The 21169-nt window shown below is 45.3% G+C and overlaps 1 protein-coding gene across 1 annotated transcript in view; it reads right to left on the reverse strand.

Annotated features, from left to right (window-relative positions):
• DRGX (dorsal root ganglia homeobox) overlaps positions 1-17257 on the reverse strand; it is a 17304-nt gene extending 47 nt beyond the window's left edge. The window contains exons 1-6 of the mRNA XM_014875303.2: positions 17224-17257; positions 14419-14516; positions 14016-14117; positions 11218-11390; positions 10795-10907; positions 1-225 (exon numbers count right to left, since the gene is read on the reverse strand). The exon at positions 1-225 is cut by the window's left edge and continues 47 nt beyond it. Coding sequence (XP_014730789.1) covers positions 1-225; positions 10795-10907; positions 11218-11390; positions 14016-14117; positions 14419-14516; positions 17224-17257 — 745 coding nt within the window. The remainder of the gene's footprint in view (positions 226-10794; positions 10908-11217; positions 11391-14015; positions 14118-14418; positions 14517-17223) is intronic.
• Between the last annotated feature and the right edge of the window lie 3912 nt (positions 17258-21169).

The raw sequence follows: 21169 nt of genomic DNA on the forward strand, positions 1-21169 counted from the left end.
GCTGCTCCTGGCTGCCCTCGGGGCCGGGTTTGGCAGGAGGAGTGGGGCTGCTGCTGCTGCTGCTGGCGGGCAGGAGGTTGGCAGACTGCAGCACGGCCTCCGAGTGCTCGCGCGCCTTCATGCGCAGCGCGGCCACGCTGGCCGTGCGGTTGCTTTGGCAGCCGTAGGTGGGCAGGAAGGAGAGCCCCATGGGGTCTGGAACGCAGCACGAGCACAGAGGGCTCCCTGGGGAGGAAGCAGAGAAGGCACTGTCACTGCTGGGGAAGGTCATGGAGGCTGTCTGTTCCCTCCATGGTCGGTCTGAAGAGGACACAGTTGGGGGTGACCTTTTTTCTTAGGTTGCAATACAGGATGTGTCCAAAAGTGTGTATTCTATCACCATTTGTTGAAACCAGGTGGGGCAGTGATCCTGATCTCTGTGGGAGATATCCTCTGCTAATGGGCCATCTGTTAAAATCAGGTGGGGCAGTCATCCTCATCTTTTCCACAACCCTTCCTTCCTCCAGAAGATATCTTCTGTTAATGGGCCATTGAGTCCCACTGAGTGACTGATAAGATTACATCATCCCATTGGGAGATGCTCCAGCCAGGGGGAGGAGCCAAGCCTTTCCTATCTAGATAAAAACTGAGATCTGGAACACCAAGGCAGCCTTTTTACACTGGATCCCAGAGGAAAACTGGACCTTTCCACATAATCATTGGACCTTTGGAGGGAAACTGCACCCTTTTACAGGACCACTGCTTCAGCTGAACCTGCAGGAGGACTGCAGCCAGCATTTATTGGGATCACTACCAACACCCTGACTGAGAGGGTGTCAGGTTGTATTCTGACTCTGTCAGTGTTTTGGGTTTGTTCTCTGCAATACTGTACTTCTATTTTAATATTCCTAGTAAATAACTGTTATTCCTATTCCCATATATTGGCCTGACAGCCTCTTTCAAATAATTTCAAAATTATAATAATTTGGAGGGAGGGGGTTTACATTCTCCATTTTAAAAAGAGGCTCCTGCCTTTCTTGGCAGACACCTATCTTTCAAACCAAGATACCTTTAGTGGGTATGTTGACCTTTAGTGAGTACACAGGTGTCCTCTGGATCACTAGGGCTAGAAAACCCATATCCTGTTCTGCTGATCCTTCTGTAAGAAGAATCTTACACTGTGAGTCATCCAGGGTGACAGAGTGCAAAAGGGAAGTAGAGACAGAAGTGAGCAGTTAAGTTCAGATCACCCATGAGATTTCCTCATAAGCAAGGCTCAGCTCATTCCCTCCTCTCCTATCAAGCTGCTGTTCTGTGGCTGCCATCAGCCCTATGCTGGAGATGTCCCCTGCCCTCCACCTGCACACTGAGCTTCACTAATGTGGTCAGCAGCATCTGGTGAATGAGTGTAGGGGATCTGTCACTTATCTTTGCCTGAAAGATTACAGCAGAGAGAAGGGTGAAAACTTTCCACTTGTTATGATGACCTTCTCTTATCTCACTGTAAAATGAGATATTTTTCCTTGGCCAGGCCCCTGCCAATTACTGGCACTGTATCTACAAGGCAGGAGTCTGTTCTACCTTTACCCATGTCTGTGGTGCTTAAGAGTGACACCTCAGAGAGAATGGCCTCTACAAGTGAGCCAAGGCTATCTAAAGTTGCTGCTGTGATGCAGCTTAAGAGTCCCATCAGGAGAATGGGTCAGAGCATCTCTACCTTGTCATTTGAGACACATGGCTGTTCCAAGCAGCCAAGTAAACACTGGAGAGCGGATGAAGTGATTCCTCTCTCTTGAAGCCAAAATTTTCCCTGCAACCCACTGACAGAGGCAGTCCTCACTCCATCAGCTGCCTTCCTGAGATGGGACACTGCAGACTCTTCCTCTGGCTTCTCTTTGATAGTGCTGGAGCTTGGGCCAGTTCCCAAACAAGCACACCTGGAAGTGTAGGTTGATCACTGGGCAGGACATGCAGTCCATCCAAAAAGCCACGCTGGTACTCTGCTTAGAGGCATCTATTGAACGATGGAACGTGTGTTAGAGGAGTAGGATGGGAAGGCAGGGTGGCATGGCTGAGCTACTTCTTGAATTTACTCTCTGGTTAAAAAACCAGACATCATTAGTCACTATTTTTCCAGGGGTCTTAGAGGCCACACCTCATCTACACTCCTGCCAAAAGCCTGTCTTTTGCTGATATACTACCTTTCAACAAGAAACAGCCCAGCCACACACATCCTGACACAATGCAGTATCTTCCCCTGATCTTTTCCAAGCCAAGGACTTGCTTTAATTTCTGCAGTTAATATTTGAGTTAAATGGCTCATGACTAAGTGATGGAACTAATAACCTACAGAGTTTTACACTTCTGTTCTTGGTAGCAACGGGTCAGCACCCATCTGCTAGGAATGAAGGCAGCCAGTTGTTTGTTTTTAAGGTGCTGGCAAGACTTCTCCAGAGCAATTGTCAGAGATTTGTGGTTGCCAGTAACATTCAGGAAAAAGTATTCTTTGTATTTCAAAAAACAGCATCTACAAAGGACAGCTTGTTGATATAAATGGAAAGAAACCTTTTCTCTTGTAATACTTCTCTGATAATGCACACGATCAGCTGACCAATATTTCCATGGGTCCAGGCATTTAAACACAAGCAAGTTTCAACACTTGACTGAAATCCCTGCTTATTTTGCTTCTAGCTCTAGGAAGCTTAGTCTTCAATTATGTGGCTGTTTTGAGCAGGTCAGAAGGAGGGTTTATAATAATATCTACTCAGTAACACAACTTACAGTTTTTGCCACCACCAGCCATGCTCATAAAGTAATTTTTTGCCCTGTTGAATCACTGTTTTAACAAGAGGGAGGAGAGGCCCTTCAGAGTCCCTGCAGTTTGCAGCAGATCTTTTGCACCAAGTCCCACTATCTTCAGGTTCTGCTCAGAGATGGGGGAGCCAGGAGGCCAGTGAGAGCATCAGCTGCCTTTGCTCTGCTGCTTTCTAACACAAACTGGATGAGGCTTTCACACACGGCTGCTCAGCTCCCAGGCTGAGGGGAGGGCTGGCCTGCGGTGACTAATGCAGGAGTGGGCACAGACCTTGCTTAGTGGGAGGTGGGGAGGAGTGGAAAGCAGTCTCCCCCTTTTCAAAACAGCAGGAATTGACTCCATCCCCTAAGAATAATTTTCATACCGTTGTTAGAGGAATAAAATATTTATCAGTATTCAGTACCAGCCTAAGCTCTTTGCTTAATAATTAGCCCTGATATTACCTAGTGGCTCTGCAACCTGAGGGTGCAGTTACCTGTGGTGGAAACTAAGCTATCTCTAGCAATAATTCACCCATAAACCATTCCTTTCATTTCCACTGGGATTAAAATACTTGCAAACAGCTCAGACATGAGAGAAAAAGTAAAGAAAAAGGCATCATTTGCTCCAGCTAGAATAGAGGAGAATAGGATTTAGCCCTGTTCCTTTTTAATGTATGTTGTAAAGAAGGTAGACTCTACCTTACAATCACCTGAATCTGCAGGTAATGAGTCCAGTGAAATGCACTGGACTTTGCCAGCACAAAGTCAAGACCAACAGTGGGACACTCAGGAGTCCAAGGTCTCTACCTGCCCCTCACTCAGCCCACAGTCTCCAGAGAAGTGATGCTGACCAGGAAAGAGGCATCCATATATGGCAGGCAGCAGTGCTTTTTAACATCTTATTGCAGTAGTCCTGAGCCGACAGTGGGAAAGGAAGGAATTGTTCCTACTTATTTCAAATCTTCAGAGCACTTCAGGCATCCAACTCCCATCAAAATCAGCTGTCAGCCCTAGACCTCGATCCAGCTCCCACCAACATCTGTGACAAATCTGAGATTAGTTTCACAGATTTGTATCAAGTTGCTGCAGTACAGACAGGGTACTGTTTGCTTTCTTTCAGGAACTTACTGTCTCCCGTACACAAAATTAAAATACACAATTAGATTTCCATTAACTTACAGCAAATTCTGCTGGATTGATCTAACCTCCTTCTATTCCTATATGAGATCATACTTTAAATGCCCAGCCTGAACATAAATACTTAATGTAATAAATACAGTCTGAAATATTTGATCCACTTGGCAGTTTAATTGATCTACTACAGAGACTGACAGGAAAAATTAAATTAGTTTTGTCTTGTCTCTGCCAACATCACATTTAAATTGTAACAATATTTGATCTACATTTTTCGTTGTGGACTCTTTTGTGCAGTTCCATGGTTCAGTTTCAGGTGGGAAGTGAGGGATAGGAGTGGGGCAGATGCTGATACATAAATATCAATATAAATTTTTAAACATGTACTTTGTATTTCAAGTCAAGGGCTTAAAGAATTTAATAGGTAGTCTTTCCAAAAGGGAAACCCCACACTCCTTTCCTCTTTCATTATTTCTTCATATCAGCATTTGATATGGACAGCTGAATGACAACCTGACACGGAGGGAAGGAGAGAAAAATTCCCATTTAAAATCCTCATATATCAACACACACGGTTTAGTTTTCAGAGAAAATATTATGTTTGATTTAATTATTGTTATCTTCTCATAGCAGTCACATTGGTTTTCTTCAGCTCTAATCCCTTTCATAAGGATTGGAAGGTCAACAGCAACCTCAAGTTCATAGCGTTGATTACCAGTGGGAGCTGATTCAAAGGAAGCTCCCTCTTGCACTTCACAGATGACACCAACATTCCGCCTGTTAAAGCCTAAGTCAAAAGCAGGAAACACAAAAGTGGCTTTATCCAAATCTTCTTGAGCTCTGAATCAGGAAGTTCAGAACAAGAAAGGCCTGGAATGGAGAAGCATCAGATGGTCCCAGTTTAATTCGGGGTAGCCTCAAGGCTGCTGGAATGATACTGGATGTTTTCTCCTTCTACTGAGAAACTAGTTAAATGTGGGAGGTACCCTGTGCTGGCAGAGGCTGGAAGAGCACTTCAGAGGTGACAGCAGAATCCAAATGTTAAAATTTTTCCATCTCCTTGGCTATGGGCCCCTATATGCCCAGTGGAAACAACAAAGAGCAGATGATCTGGCTCAGTTGCTCTATCATCAGGAGCCCTTTTGTCTAAATAACTTGACACCGGAACTGGAGGATTTCATCCTCCTTTATTTGTGTACTCTCCAACAGTACTCTCCAAAAACAAAAAAAATTCAGAAGCCAGGACTTGCCTGTTAGGGCAGGAAGGCTAGCAGCAAAGCCCATAAAAAATCTGGGAGAACAGAACCAGTCCTTTGAATGCTGTCAGCTAGGCAATCTCATCAACAGGAACGCCTGCCCAGCTGAGGTCCACTAACTGAATCAAGATTTGTCCCAGAGGAACAAGACAGCATCCCATTTCCTACCCATGGCTCTTAGGGCTCCAAATACCTGTGTATTTCCTAATATTTGTGAAAAAGACCAAAAATCTTTACCTGTGAGGTAGGGCAGTGCTAGAGCTGAGGACGTGTGATATGGGAATCAAAATAATTTTCTCAAGGTGTGTGCATCTGCAGCAAACTAAAGAAATGTTTTAGATTCTCTGAAGTCAGAGTGGCAGATAAATTAGGAAAAATGCCAAACCAACCCACTTAATATATTGGCTATGTTACATAAGAAAAGACAGTAAGTCCATAATCAAGAATGACCCTGAAAATAAAGGACCCCAAGAGTTTTATTCCCATTCCCCAGTCTTACGGTAAACAGTGGAGCTTCAGTTCAGTAAACACCAGCTCAAGGGTGAGTTAGGTCCTTGAACACTTCTTTTGTAGTGCTGGCAATGGGAATTGCCCAATGGAACTGGGCAAATTCCCTTCATCTTTCCATAAGAGAAATTGAAATGTAATGGACGGGCAGTTCTAGTTATGTTTTAGGTTTTTTTACTGGATACTGCTATTAAGCCTCCCTAATATGAACAGCAACCACAGTAGCAGCAAACCATAAAGGAGCCTCCTCAACAGTGCCCTGCAATACCCATTTGGATGTGCATAATGCAATCCTGCTTCTCTATCAGTGGTGTGGAGGTGCCGTGAAAACCAACTGAGCTATAACTTGCACAGAGCAGAGCTGTGGTGAATTATGAAAGTAATTCCCTGGCAAGTGTAATTATTTCTCTCCTCATACACTTCACTCATCATGGGGTCTGGGGAAATTTCAGCGGAACGTAACAGACACACTCTTGGCCTCAGCCACCAGAATGGTAGAACACATCCGCTGGAAAACGGAGATTCTTGTTTACACCCATTAATAACATCTTCTGCATTAATGAATTGCATCCATGCTGTCATCCATTAAGAAGGTACTTTGAGGTCTCTCTCTGCACAGAACACTAGCTTCTCCAGATGACTCTATAGTTATACAGCCCATAAATAAAACAAGTATTTTCCCTTCATCTTTGAGGTCTGCAATTAAATCTACTAAATGGACTGCAGATGCCTGGCTTACAGTAAGTGTTTCATCTTGGAAGATCATGGAACTGTCGAAGTCACCACAATGAAGTAGCATAGTTGTCAAATCAGGGCAATTTCAGAGAGTAATGAACATCAGAAATTTCATCTCTGTGTGTCAGTCTTTTCCTGAGTATGGCCATTGGTGAAGCACTAAACCCCTGAAGTAGGAAACACTGTATACCCCAGAAATTATGACCTTGTGCTAATTTTTCAAATGAGGAATTGTATTTCCTGACAGAATAGTACATAGGGAGATGATACAGTAGTTAAGAGATGCTTTCTACTGAGTACAGCCTCCAGTGTGCTAAACTTCAGAGAGACAGAAGGCAGGAAAAGGTCTGTTGTATTACTGAACAGAGAATATTTGATAGAAACTGAGAAAAACTGTGCAGTGATAATATACTCTTCTCTGGAAAAGTCTATATTCTGAATAACAGTTTTCTTTGCATAGTATAGCCAGCCCATTTTATTAACAGAACATCCTGTGGTGCCACTATCCTCTCTTTGATGGAAAAAAAAATCTCAGTTTCAGACACAGCAGAGTTCATGGGGCATAGTGCCTAGGGAAAATAGCTTTCTTCTCATTCATCAGAGCAGACCTGCTCTCATGCTCCAACAATATCCCCATATCCTAGAAGTGGCACATGTGGGGTCCAGAACCACATGAGGCAAGCCTAATGAGCACTTCACAGTCTCCAAAAGCAAAGTTGCAGGCTTAGTGCCTGCCCCAGGGACTAAGGACATACTCGGCTGTCTTGAGATTTCCTGTCTCTTGTAGACCAACTTCACCCTCAAGTATTACATCTTTATACTACAAATTAGATCCCAGAACCCTGTGGTCTAAGCACAAAAATGTAGCTTTGGAAACCTGGGTCTGGAGCCAAGCAAAGTCAGAGAAAGAGAGGTATTAGCTTTTTTACTAAAGATGGAGAACTCCCAGATGACAGAATGAAAACGGTCCCTGAGAGCATAAGATAATTATTAATTACTTACATCACCATCATCACTTGTTATTCACTGAATTGATTTTAATTGTCTCCTTCTAAAGCTTCAGTCCAATATTATTCACTAACACCAGCGAAGTGTTGGCTCATAAGTCCAACAAAGCACATCTTGTCTCCTCAAAAGGGTGAGAAAACAACCTACACTGCCCAGCAGAACCTGATGTGCTGAGAGTGCTCATTTTTTTTGCAGGCAGCTCTTATGGCTGCACTGAAGAATGTGATTCTCTTTATTGGCCAGGATCATTCTCCCAATGGTGGGAATACATATCTATTTACAAGATCCACACAGAGGAGCTGCATTTGGTTTGACACTTGCATAGAAGAAAGCAGGGTCATGAATCATTTTGTAGTGAAATAATGCTTTGATTCTGGAGCAACTATTTTGCTTTCAAAAGCACAGAGAATTCCTGGTAGTTTCAAAGCATGGCTGACACAAGATAAATACTGGGAAGACCTCTCAGTCATTTCACTCTTCAATAAAACTTGCAAAATTTTGGAAAACTTTTCTACTTTCTGGATTTTCCCTTATCCAAGCAATCCTAAAAACAAGCAGCTCATAACTTTATGCCCTGTGCTGAGTTTTATGGGATTTGTGTGACATAAAATCCTGTGCCTACAGACTGACTATGGCAGGGTTCTGGCATAATTTCTGCAGCAAAATGCAAGTAGATTTTCAAGGGAGAAGCTTGGGTCCCTTAATTAAGATGTATAAGGGCATACACTATTACTCACATGCACACAGCTCCTGTCTCAAACAGAAAGGAAAAGGGAGAGTCAAACAAACTGAACTGAGCATATGACCGACAGCCATATTAAGGTTCTGTGAACACTTGTCTGTCCTTGTCCTTTCCTTCCTTCCCACAAACATTATCTTTTCCTCCAGACTGACACATGAGCTTGTTTGTGCTCTCAAATACACTGGTTTAAATGAACCATCATTCACCTGGAGTTTCCATACCAAAGAAAAACAAACTGTGCATTAGACCTGTGATACCTTTGGGCCACTCAGAAGCTCTAGAGATTGTCCTGGTCACCAATTAACAGGACCAAAGCTCAGTGACTGCTGTGCACAGCCCTACCCCAGCCCCAGTGAAGTACACTTGGAGAAATGGGGAAAGAGGAACTTGTGGAGATGAGCCAAGGAAGGAGGACACAATACTCCATATATCAATACCACAAGAAAGATATTACAATTATTCTCTGCTTGTATACATCAGATTTGGTCCCTCATGTAGCAATAAGTTCTTCCCTTTTAACCCCAAAGCCAGAATTTGACATTACTAAGACCTAGCAGCAGAGCTGGCAGCAGAAGGAAAAGCTCTCCCCTCAAAGCAGCAGCTCAGGCTACAACTCCCTGCAAGGACAGCAGTGCACTGACAGGCACAGGCAGCTCCTGGTAGGTGGAAAGGCAGATGCCCAAATCTGTAACTGGATTTCATAAAATCAAAATATAATACTTTATCCCAGTCCCCTTGCATGTACCTGGAGATTTCTAGTGCCAGGCAGGAAATATAAAACAGATATTTCAGGAATGAACTGCATGCATAACTGACAACATTCACCAAGACAATATGCAGGTATTTGATAGCTGAACATTCCTACACAAATTGTATAAAGAAAAAGTCTCTATTTACATTTGGGACCAGTTTTTCAGGGACACTGTCTGTTAGTCTGGGAAACTGACTATTTAATATCTACAAATGATTCAGGAATAGAACTTTTTCTGCCCCTAGGTTGTAAAACTTCAATCAAGTAAAAAAAGAGCTAATTAATTTTAAAAAGAGCTAATTTCTCAATTTATTGGCTAAGCTGTAAAATCAAAGAAAATAGTATCAGGAAGTTTTCCAAATAAATAACAAACAAACAAACAAAAACAAGGAAACCCAACTACAAACAAAACCCAACCAACTAAAAATACCAGCCCCTCATGACAATTTTTAATTGATGCTTTTAGTTTGGAAAATGCTTGAACATAAATTTTAAGGACAAAACCCCACTTACTTCCACTTACATTATTCACTGAATACAACCCTTTTCCCACACTTTTCAACCTGTCTAGGACTACATTCATCAATTAACATTTTTTTTGCCTGAAAGATTTCAGCTGTATTTACTCCAGAGAGGCTGTTCCTGCCTAATAGAAAAAGTCAAAATTCGCAACCCCAAGACTTCACAAGGCAGAGATCAAGAGGACTCAGGCACTCCAAACAGCTGCTGCCCACTTACAGGTGACAATAAGCCTTTTAGATTTCAGGTCACACCTGTGTGTCCTTTCTTGATTCAAAATTCCAGGTCCCACACCTACCAAAAGAGCAGTAACTATGTGATGTGTCTGGCTTCAGCTTTTTTCAAAAGGAGGAGGGAAGGGGATGCATGGGGCAGGACACTGAATTTAACACACAACTCAGGAATTCCAAACATTTGCTTCAAGAATATACCTTGGCAGTGCTGATTTAACTGGAAATACAAGGAGCATGAGGCATGCCAGAATATATATATATAGTGAGATGTATTAGAGGATATTTTTCTTTATAGTGGGGGATATTTAACTGGGAAACTTTCCTCACAAGTTATTGCAGCACATCGGGGCACAGAGCAAATGTATGTGCCTCTTTGTGCTTGGCATTGCTATGAGTCTTTTCATCCTATAAATCTATAAATTGAATTCATCCTGCTTACACCCTTAGTCTTATAAATTGTTAGACTAAGAACAGCTAATGGATGAGTAGATGATTTATTTTTAAAAGATGCATACTGCTGCTTTTTGGAAACTGAAAGTATATAGACACGGGATGTAAAGTATATAGACAAGGGATGTACCCTTCCCGAAGCCTGGATCCCAGGTCGTGAGGAATTACTTTGTATCCTCCCCTGTCCCCAGGAACATGCTTTATTCAAGTTCTCAAAGGGGACCTACTGTCCAAGAAGAGAAGGATCTGGATTGTGCAGAGATGCACTGCAAAGGAAACCACATGCAAAGAGCGGATGAGGCATCAGTAATGGTGCCAGGTACTACATAATGCAAAAGGATGTATATAACTAATTTATTAGAATAAATTTAACTCTTTAAAAAAAGCATCTACAACAAAAACTCTCAAACTCTACCTGTCTTAGTCCTTCAGAGAAACCCTGACCTCACAAAAAGTAGCTGTCAGAGTAAAATGAAGGAGTTTTGCCACAAATGATGCTACATGATACAACAGGAGACTCACTTTGGCACTTGCAGCATCAGACAGTGCAAATACTGCCAATCAAACAGAAAGAGGGATCTGCCATTTCCCAAAGGTTTCCTGACAGAGGGCAGTGGGACCATGCCACTTAGCTTGAAAGGGCTGCTCTTTGAGCTTACCCCTAAGTTAAATAAAGTAATTTACCTTTTAGAGAGGCGACATGGGACAAAGCTTGTGCATAGGTGGCTGTGTTGAGAAGAGTCCCCGGCAGGCAGGAAGGGAAGAAGGGTCCTGTAGGGCCCACTGCTCGACTCAGGCTGACAGAGAAAAGAAAACAACTTCCTTACAAAACCAGAACCAGCAGATTCCATTTGTGCATGCACACAAACACATTGGTGTCTCAGCATCACATTAGATGTGACCCTGGCGGGACAACATCAATCTCCCAAAGCCAACAGCTCCTCAGCATCTCCACAGGGAACAGTGGATTGCACAAGAAACGCCTAATTTTCTAAAGATGATACCTGTAGGTCAAGGCATAGCAGCAAATCTGTAGGCACATACACACATATGAGGCATTCTTGCCCCACAGACAGGCAGGCAGCTGATATCATGCATTACTCTTACCTCTGCTGGATCTCCAGACCCTCCTTTTTATTCCTGGTTTGATCTGTCGGAGAAGGGGAATTTAAGTTCCTTGCAGGAGGTGCCACCTCAGCCATGGTTTCCTTAGAGCCCTCTTGGTCCGAAGCACCCCTCTCTGTTTTTCTCCATTTAGCCCTTCGATTTTGGAACCACACCTGGAGCAGAAGAGCAATCCTAGGTGAAAACCAAGTTTAGCCAAATGTGAAGCAATGAGATTGTAAATTGTTAGTCTAGTGAGATCTGGCATTTAGTATCCTGGCTAAATCGTCCTCTTATTTTGTATCCCCATTGCTGTTCTAGTTGAGTTTTAGAATTACATTTGTATCTGTAATATTTCTGCATCTGGAAAACAAGCCAGAAATGTCTAAAGGCATTCAAAAGGCATGTCACAACAAAAATTTTAAAAGCAATAGTTTTGATACTACTTTGACAGTTAGCAAAGCATTTAATCACAAGCCTTCACAGACACATTTAATTCTCACTGATTTCTACGCTTTAACATATCTAAAAGCCTTTTTATAGGGATGGTCTTAAATACACATCTAAGCATTCTGATGAAAGCATATGTGTAAGTCTTTACATCAGCTGCTGCTAGAATCAGAGAAGTCAGAAATGAAAAGGTGTGTATCTGGACATCTTACCCAGACCATTTTCTGACTGGCTGCTCTTCCTCTCATGTCCAGTCTGCTTTCAGAGGACACAAAAGCTGATAGGTACTAATTTTGGAACATCATTCTGCAGTTCAATAATGTGGTCGTGCAGCTGCCTCCACCTCAGGCCACACTATGACCTCAGAATAGAATACCAATTTCCTAACCTTATTTTTTTCCCTATATGCAAAACAAATATTCATATTCTTAATTTTATCACCTGACTATTAGTCTGAAAACTTTTTTTTTTCTATTAACCTTGGAGCCGATATGCTGAAAGCACCACGTTTGAGGTGGAAAATGCCAAGCATCTTTTGAGGTCAGGAAATCCACATTTTAATACACGAATTCAAGTATAGGCGAGATTGTTATTATTATTCTTCTCCTTCTCCAATTCCATTTTAGTTAGGTGCCTTTTAATTGCATGTATCAGCAAACATTGAATAATGATTTTATCTATATTCTAAATTTAGAGCAGTTAAATGCAAAGCAAAATGCAGACACTTTCTTGTGTCTTAATTGAATGAAGGTCACAGCTATAACAATATTTAATTGAGCTATTTTTCATTATCATATTTTAATGACTTTGCACTGACAGTTCGCCTGCTTCTGAGGAAAGAGCATGATGAAGTCGTTTATTTCCCTATTTAGTTATTGTTTGACAACATCATCTTCGATTAAGACTCTGCTTTATAGCACATTAATCATATTTGAATGAGCAAGGGGTATAAATGTAAACATATCTCCCATCCTCTGTGTTTCCCCATGTCCCTGCATGAAAGCAGGCTAAACAAATGCTTGCATCTATTGTCTGTTTGCATAATAGCCAACAACAAGGCTAAACACCAGTCCTCAGCAATCTAATTGTCACCACCCCTATCTCACCCTTGCACCTTTCAGGAAGAAGTTATGATCTTCCACTTCTGAATGCTCGATAATTGTCCCATTTATCTCAATTTGCAGTTCAGTCTTTAGGCACCAATAGCCAAAATGGCATTTTTTATTATTTTTTTTAAGCCAGTACCTACAATGCAGTGGTAAAAGGAGATTTTCATTTCCAAATAATAATCAGTTTAATTTGTCCGCATATGACCAATGATTCATGTTCAGATTTAATAATCAGGATCACATAATCTGATTATAGGAGAAATAATTTGTTTACAATCCCCAATTTACTGTGGTGAATTCCATTATCTCTCTTCAGCCATTGGGTTTTAAGAGATACTAACATGACCCTAGGGAACAAAAGGCAAGCTATTATATTTCCTACAATTAGATCTTTGCATAGTCTTAACCCCAAGCACCTAAATAAAAAAAAAAAAATAGAAGAACAGTGTGCAGAAAAGCCCCATAAATAAAAATGAATGCATAATTGTGTTCAAAAAATGGTTTGCAACTCTGTAGTGGATGCCTGAAGAGTTACAGGCATCCATCTCTGACAACTGCAGGACTGCTTCTCTTAGCAAAGCATGTACGCATACGTATGGACTGGAAATGGAAAAACAAACACATGAAAAGAAGAATTTAAAAAAACAAGGAAAAAGGTGAGGAGAAGAAAAAAAGGCAGGGCTGGAAAAGTGTAGCTGTGGAAAGAATAATCATGGCCAATGGTATTTATTGGACCATATTAAAGGTGTGAGAATTGCTCTGCAGGCTCTTTAGCTGCCTAAATTAAGTGTTTAGAAAGAAGGCGAAAAGGAGAAAAGTTGAAGAGGTGCAGAAGCTTTGCTCCTGGCAGCTGGGCTCCCTGCAGTTGTCTAACCCCACTGCTCGACAGTGGTCATACTTGCTTTGGAGAATCACGTCTCAGCTCTTTTCTCTGCACCACGCCCCCCCTCCAAAAGCAAGGAAATGGATGTGCATTGATGTAATTTAGTACCTTGGAGACGCGGACAAATTAGTGTAGAACATTATCACTAGTTAATTATGAATGACCGATTAATCAACCTAATCTAATATTCCACATTATGTTGATGTTATTAAAGTGCATCATGAAAATGACAGATCGTCTTCATTTGCGTTCTTTGGCCAAATGTGCACTCTGCAGTCATGATGTCAAATAAAAAAAAAAAATCAAAAAAAGTTTGCCAGTTTGAATATCCGAGTTAAGTAATTCCTCAGGATGTTTACCTGCACCCTGGCCTCCGTGAGGTTGATTTTCAGGGCCAGCTCTTCACGAGTGAACACATCCGGGTAGTGGGTTTGAGCAAAAACAGCTTCCAGGGCCTCGAGCTGAGGGAGGGAAGGAGAGCAGAGATCCGTGAGGGATCCATGAGGGATCCGTGAGGGATCCGGCCGTCCCATGGAGGTGTCTGCCAGGCATGGATGAGGAAAACAGGGGCACCGAGGCAGCGGGGCAGGCAGGATGGGGCTGGCATGGCATGGGGCATGCGGGAAGGAGGCAGGGAGCAGGCAGGGTGCAGACAGGAAATAGGCAGGGAATAGGCAGGGAGCGGGCTGGGAGCAGGCAGGGTGCAGGCAAGCAGGGGGCAGAGGGTGCAGAGTCCAGGGGCAGAGAGAATCGGGCTCCTACCTGCTGCAAGGTGAAGGTGGTGCGGTTGCGGCGCTGCTTCCTCCGCAGGAACCCGTCGTCGAAGTCGCCGGCGGAGTGACCTCCGAAGGGGGCAGCGCCTGGGGGGCACGGAGAGCCGCGTTAGGGCCGCAGTGCCCGGGGGGACAGGGCCGGGGCACGGACCCGTCGGGAGGGCAGTGCTGCCCCATCTCCGAGGGCCGGGGCACGGACCCGTCGGGAGGGCAGTGCTGCCCCATCTCCGCTGTGCCCTGGGGGCTCCAGCAGCACCGCGCGGTTCTGCCGCCCGGAGCTCACCCCGGCCCCGGAAACAACATTTTTCAGGCCACCTGTGCTTTAAAGGGAAGGAGAGAAGAAGATTTGACCTAGGCGTGTGGCCGGCAGCTCTCAAAGGCCCTGCCCGTCTGCCGAAGGAGCCCTGCCCGGACAGGAGGCAGCGGGGCCGCCGGCAGGTTCCTCTCCATGCACCCCAAACCGGCCCCGTCTGCTCACCCGGGCTTCTGGAGGAGAACAGGGAGCTCGGTACAGCCCAGCACCGGCGGCTCGGCCAGGCTGAAGCGCCGGCAGTCGGTAGCGGGGCTGGAGGAGGCCTCCCTGCCCTTCCTCGACCGGCGTTCGAGGGCCCCACTGGGGCACCGGGGGTTTGTCCCCGGCGGAGGTCGGGAGAGGGCAGATGGGTGCCCACCAGGATGCCACGTTCCACGGAGCACACCCTGGCCTTCGTGGCTGCCCCAGTCATACATCAATCCATGCGTGCCCGTGTTTGAAATGTGTCACTCCCTTTCTGTTCTTTGACAAAACAGGCTACAAAACCACAAACAAAACAAAACAGACCAAAAAACCACTCAAAACTTAAATCAAAGGGGGGAAAAAACCAACAAACCAAAACCAACAAAACTCAACCCCAAACCAAAAAAAAGAAAACAAAGAATCCCCAAACCAAAACCGACAAATGAACAAAACCAAACCAAAATAAACCCTCACGGAACGGAAACGTACCCGAGCCCCCAGAAGCGCTGCTGAGTGTCCCCATGACCCCGCTCGCAGACCTGCCCCTGGAGTGCTCTGGGGTACGTGGACTAGAGGTCGCCGCTCATCTTGCAGCATTATTTGGAAGATAGACACGGTCCCGAGCCCTCTCCTCGCACATGTGGGCCTGGGAGAGGCTCATCATGGAATAAAACACTGTCCCGGTACCCGCAGAACTCAGTCTCTTCCCCGCGGCACTGGACCTCCCCGGCTGCCCAAACACTGGCCCAACAGAGCGGTTCTGTTTCTGCTTCTTTGGTTTGGTGATGGGTGGGTGGGGGGGGGTTGGACGGAAGGGTACTTTTTCATTTTATTTTTTTACTTGTGATGCCCAACGCTTTTTTCACCCTTTGGCAGGACAGATCGCCCCTTCCCCCTGCCCCGGTGCTGCCCAAGCCGGGAGAGCGAGGGCCGGCCCCGGACACGGCCGGGAGAGGCTCAGCCTGCGGGGCCGCTCCCCGTCTCGGGTCGCCAAACACAGGCACTGGCCCCACGCTGCCACCGGAGAAACAAACGCACCGCAAACAAACAAACATACAAACAAAAACAAGAGCACGTTTCCAAAGCTGTCTGCCAAAAACTAGCAAACAAAGCCGCCTCAGACCTCGGTGGCACCGGCGGGAGGGACCCTCGCACTGTCCTGCCCAGCCTGGCTCCCCTGTCCCGCCCGGAGAAAACTCTGGGGAGCGAATATTCCAGCTGGGATGCACAAACCGGCTTGGGTCTGCTGACCCTCGGAAGCCGCTCTTAACGAGGGGCTGACCCTCCCCCGAAGCGGGATGAAACCGCCGGACCACTTCTTCCTGCCGCGCCGCCGCAGGGAAAGCGCCTTTCTGGCCGGGTGACTCCCGTGCCAGGAGCGGGGTGGCCGGACACGGGGATTTTACGGGCTCGGGTCGCTTTCCCCGCCGTGCAGCCGCGGGACCGCCGGCGGTGCCCGGGCACGGGGGGCGGCCCCGCCGGGGGCTCCGGGGATGCTCCGCGCTCTGCGAGCAGCGGCCGGGGGGAGCGGGGGCCCTGGGCATCTCCGGGGGTGGGTGACACTCGGAAATCCTGAAGGCTGACAGTTTTTAAAAAAGGAAATCAACAACAATAATAATAATAATAGTAAAAATCAAAAAGTCTCTGACCAATAACACAAAGAAGAACATCCTCCCAAATATTTATTTTCCGCTTTTTTTTTTTTTCTTTTCTGTCATACCTCATTTTTCCCCATCCTCCCACAGAATGTTTGCAAAATAGCATTAAAGATTTATGCGGTCCCTTTGGCTGGAGGGAGGAGGCGTGACCACGTCCTGAAAGTGTCCCGATTACAGCCATGACACCAACATCTGTGCTGGGAGGCGAGAAAAGCATCTCTCTCCTAGCCTGAGGCTCAACTGCGGGATCGCTATCCACAGAGGGGAGGCAGGTGGCAAAATGACAGGGGTGGGGGTGTAAAATCAAGCCCTTTCCAGCAGGAATCAAATTAAAACTAAAATAAAATAAAATAAAATAAAATAATTTTAAAAATTAAAGTCGTGCAATCCTTCTTTTCTTTCTATGACAAGAGGGGAGAGCTAGGAGGGGGGAGGAGGATAGGGTTGCATTTTCTTAAGGAAAAAGATGCTATTTAGTTGTCTCTATAAATTTGCATCTTATCTCAGCATTTATCTGTACGCGACAGTCGTGGCGCAAGTTCGGTCACAGTTTCTCCCTCCGTCCCTAGCGCACCCCCCGCCCACAGACACCTCGAAGTTCAGCTCTTGTACTTACACATCTCTGTGCCACAACACTCACCCTCTAGCTGCGGGGGGCAGTGGAAGTAGAACATGGCCCTGTGGTTCGGTGAGTGCCCGCTGCTGGCGGCTGCGAGCCCGACGGCGGCCGGGACCGGGGCCGGGACCGGGACCGGGACCGGGACCGGGGCCAGCCCGCGGGGATACCGCGCACACCCCGCACCGACGGACCGGCACCAGCTCCCCACTCGGGCACCGCGACACACCGCCCAGGTACCTCCTGCAGACCTGAAGACATAGAGGGAAAGAACAGAATAGGTGAAGAGCCAGAAGAAAACACCTGAAGAAACTCACTGATAACCCTAAAGCCCATCCCAGAGGAAGAAGAGAAAGTAGTGTCTAACCCTGTGCAACGAATTAAAAAAGCCAAAGGTAGAAAACTCTGTGGTTGGTGTACAGTAATCAGAATCAGCCAAACTTTGTTATTTTGTTTTTGTTTTTTTTTCCTGCCCGGAATAGCAGATTGTGTCTCTCTGTGCCTCTCTGTGTTCTCCTATCTATCCATGCAGCAATGTCTCTATCTATGTATCTATCTATCTATCTATCTATCTATCTATCTCAAATATTCCTTTATGGAGCAAATAATTACATAAATGAAAAAAAATGCTTGTAGGTAAGATTGAACTGTTTAAAAGAAAATTAATTTAAATTATTCTGTCTAAATGAAACAGCAATAAAACCTAAAAGCTGCCTTCTTTTTAAAGCATCCAACACACTGGGAGCCAATGTCCTCGGCAAGGAAAAAAACCCCAAACAACACTTCAAATTTATATGCAGTCATACTAAAAACAAACAAACAGACAAAAAAAAATCCAGAAGGTACATTAATATAGCAATCCATACCTAAACCGAACAGAAGTAAAAATCACCGGTAAGGTTTGGGGTGTTTTGCTTTAGAATAAGGCGCTGTGAGTTGTTGGCTGCAGAGACAGAAGGGCTCTGTGGAGTTCTGGAAGTGGCCAGATGTCTTTATATCTGTCTACAGCATGCTCTGCCTCTCAGCACTTGCCTTTATAATCTCACGCATAATTGGCCTTAATCTGATTATTTCCAGCGCTGTCTACAGTGAGTAACTTGGATAGGTCTATTGGGCCCTACAAATGGCCCACGTGGTGTGCAGAGCAGGGGGGGGTGGAGAGGATGAAAAGAAAAAAAACGTAATTTCTCAGCAAACGCCAGGAATGTGAACGGCAGCAGCACATTCCCATTATTTTCCGAGCGCTGGCGCTCCGGGGCTCGCAGCCCCCCGCGTGTCCCCCCCGGGCCGGGGTGCCCCGCCGCACCGAGCGCTGCCCCGCCGCCCGCACCCCGGCGCTGCCGTAATTGCCGCCGGATGGGTTTTGGGGGGCCGCTCTGCACACGCCTCGCCTTTCCAAGCGATCGTACCACGGCAAAGTTTGATTTTGTTCGCAGCGAGGGGTCTCTGGATTTATGCTCGCTTCCCGTCTGCAAATGATATGCGGCGGGACCCTTCGCAATTACTTTTAAAATGCATCCGAGACATAGGCTCAGCGGAGAGAGATGGCCCTTGCCTCAGCCCGGGTGAAAATTAGACTTTAAAGTACCCAGATGAAATTTTCAAGTCAGGGACGCGGGATTGGATCAAATCACATAAACTGCAAAAAAAGCAAGTATAATGGCGCATAATTGGTTCTGTAATAGCATTACACAAGGATAATAGCCTGTTATGGCCCCCTGCACATTAAGTGCTTCCCTGGCGTAAAGCCTTTATGATATTAAAGGGGGAATATAATGATATTTTGGTTATTAAATGCGTGTAATTAATTTATGCACCACTGAAAATAAAGTTGGTATTATGACCCACTCAAGATGCATCAGAAGATGTAAGTCAGACAACTGTTGATAAGTTCTGGTGTCTATGTTTCGTCTAGACTGCTGATTTTATTTTGGAACAATTGCTTCTCCGGCAGACTACACAAATTTAATATTTTATAAAGATTGTAATGTTCTGTGCAGGAAGGGCGAGCAAATCTACACAGGCTCTCTTAGATCTGATGGGAGTTTAAAGACAGCACATTCATACCAGAGCAAAGGAGATGGATACAGGCTATACAGGTGCAGAAATAGTGATTTTGAAACGATGATGTCTTTGGAAAGTTGATTCTGTACATATGATCTCATTAAATAAACACTAATAAGCCTTAGAAATATCACCTGCTCTGTCTTTTGCATTAGGCATAGATGTGGAAATTCCCCTAATGTATATTCAAGTTGAAGTTATGTTTCCATCCTGTGAAGCATTATTTTAGCAATGCAAGGCAAAAATTAATTTGACTTGAGATACAAATTGATTTGATCTGATCCTATCTTATCTATTCCCTTATAATTTTAGCATAGTAGTAACAGATGTAGAAGGCTGTCCTAATGTGTTTTATATATGTTTACATGTCTACAGACACACTTTTAGGAATATCTTTGTTTGACAGCAGATATTTGCTCACCATCCAGGCAAGTCTCTGAGCAGTAAAGTATACGGTGGATTGAGATGGCTTTTACAGCACCATGCAAGATCAAAGACCAGTGCTCTGAATCTGATTACACTCGATAAAATAGCAACACCAGCTTTTGGTCAAGTAACCTTAAAAAGAACGCCATAACTCAGAGGTGCTGCCTGGATCTCCCCTGCCAGTCTCTCCCTCCTGAGCTTTAAAATCCACACAGGGCCAGTACCGCAGGATCCCTTTGCACAGAGACAGATGTGCGTTTTCCTTTTTCTCTGACGTCGGGAAGAGATGAGTAAGGTAGTGTTTTATCATAAGAACCCCTAATAAAATAATAATAACTTCATTATGGCGCTCTCAGGCCTTGCTCTATGGAGGGGGCTGCATTGCTGTTTTGGCTCCAAGACTCACTTTCCCCAGCAGTTTGAAGCCTGCAAGTTCAGCGTATTACAGGAGGGGGAGAAGGCGGAATGGAGAGCGGGGAAGTGCTCCAAGTCGCTGCTTTTTAAATAGAAGCAGAAGAACGCTGAGCCGGTCGAGACTCAACTTTCTCCCAAGGACCAGCAGCTGCAAAACAAGGAGATAACTAAGCAATATATAATCCCCCACCTCTCGCCAGCTCTGTGTCTGTTTAATTTTAATGCTCGAAACGCGGGGCTAACATAATTAAAAGTTAGCGCTGGGGCGTCCTGGGCGCCGCTCTCGGGCGGACGGAGCCCCGAGGCGGCGGCGCTTCAGCACCACGGAGAGCTCCCGGAGCTCCGCGCCCGGAGCTTCCCGCATGGAGCTCCGTGCCCCGGCCCCGCTCCGTGCCCGGCCCCGCTCCGTGCCCGGCCCCGCTCCGCGCCCGGAGCTCTGCTCATGAAGCTCCCAGCCCAGCCCTGCTCCGCGCCCCGGCCCCGCTCCGCACCCCGGCCCTCCCCAGGGAAAGGCTGCAGGCAGAGCTCTTCCTGTGTCCCTCCGTGTCCCTCTGCTGCAGACGCTTTCCTGCTAATCTGGGACCATAGAGGAAAAAATATGCAGTAAGTTGTTTGGGATCATGTCTAGTATTTCTCTGGTAGTTCCTCTGATCCAGCTACTAAAGGCAAGCACTAAAAACAAGAATGAAATAACATACAGAGCTACAATATTTCAGGAAAAAATTACCTTTTTATGAAAAGTCCTTAAAGTCTCCTTCATAAACCTAATTTTATTACTGTTATTATTACTGTTGTTATTACTATGACTATTGTGACATCAATATTAGTTACTAGGTCTGCAAGAAAATGTCCAGGTAGGTATAATTCTGGATAGACACTTTGCTGATGGTGTCTGTCTTAGAACAGAACAGTTCCTGTGCTGCACACACAAACAGACCTCATCTTTCACCCATGAAAACAAAACCTAGGGCTGAACTGCTGAGCAAAGTCACTGAGTTGATGTTTTCCTTGGAAGCACTGAGCTTTGAGGGGATCATTCGTGGAACTCAGGGAACAGCTCAGTTTG

This window comes from Sturnus vulgaris, chromosome 8 (genome assembly GCF_052056855.1).
Source record: "Sturnus vulgaris isolate bStuVul1 chromosome 8, bStuVul1.hap1, whole genome shotgun sequence".
Lineage (NCBI taxonomy): Eukaryota > Metazoa > Chordata > Aves > Passeriformes > Sturnidae > Sturnus > Sturnus vulgaris.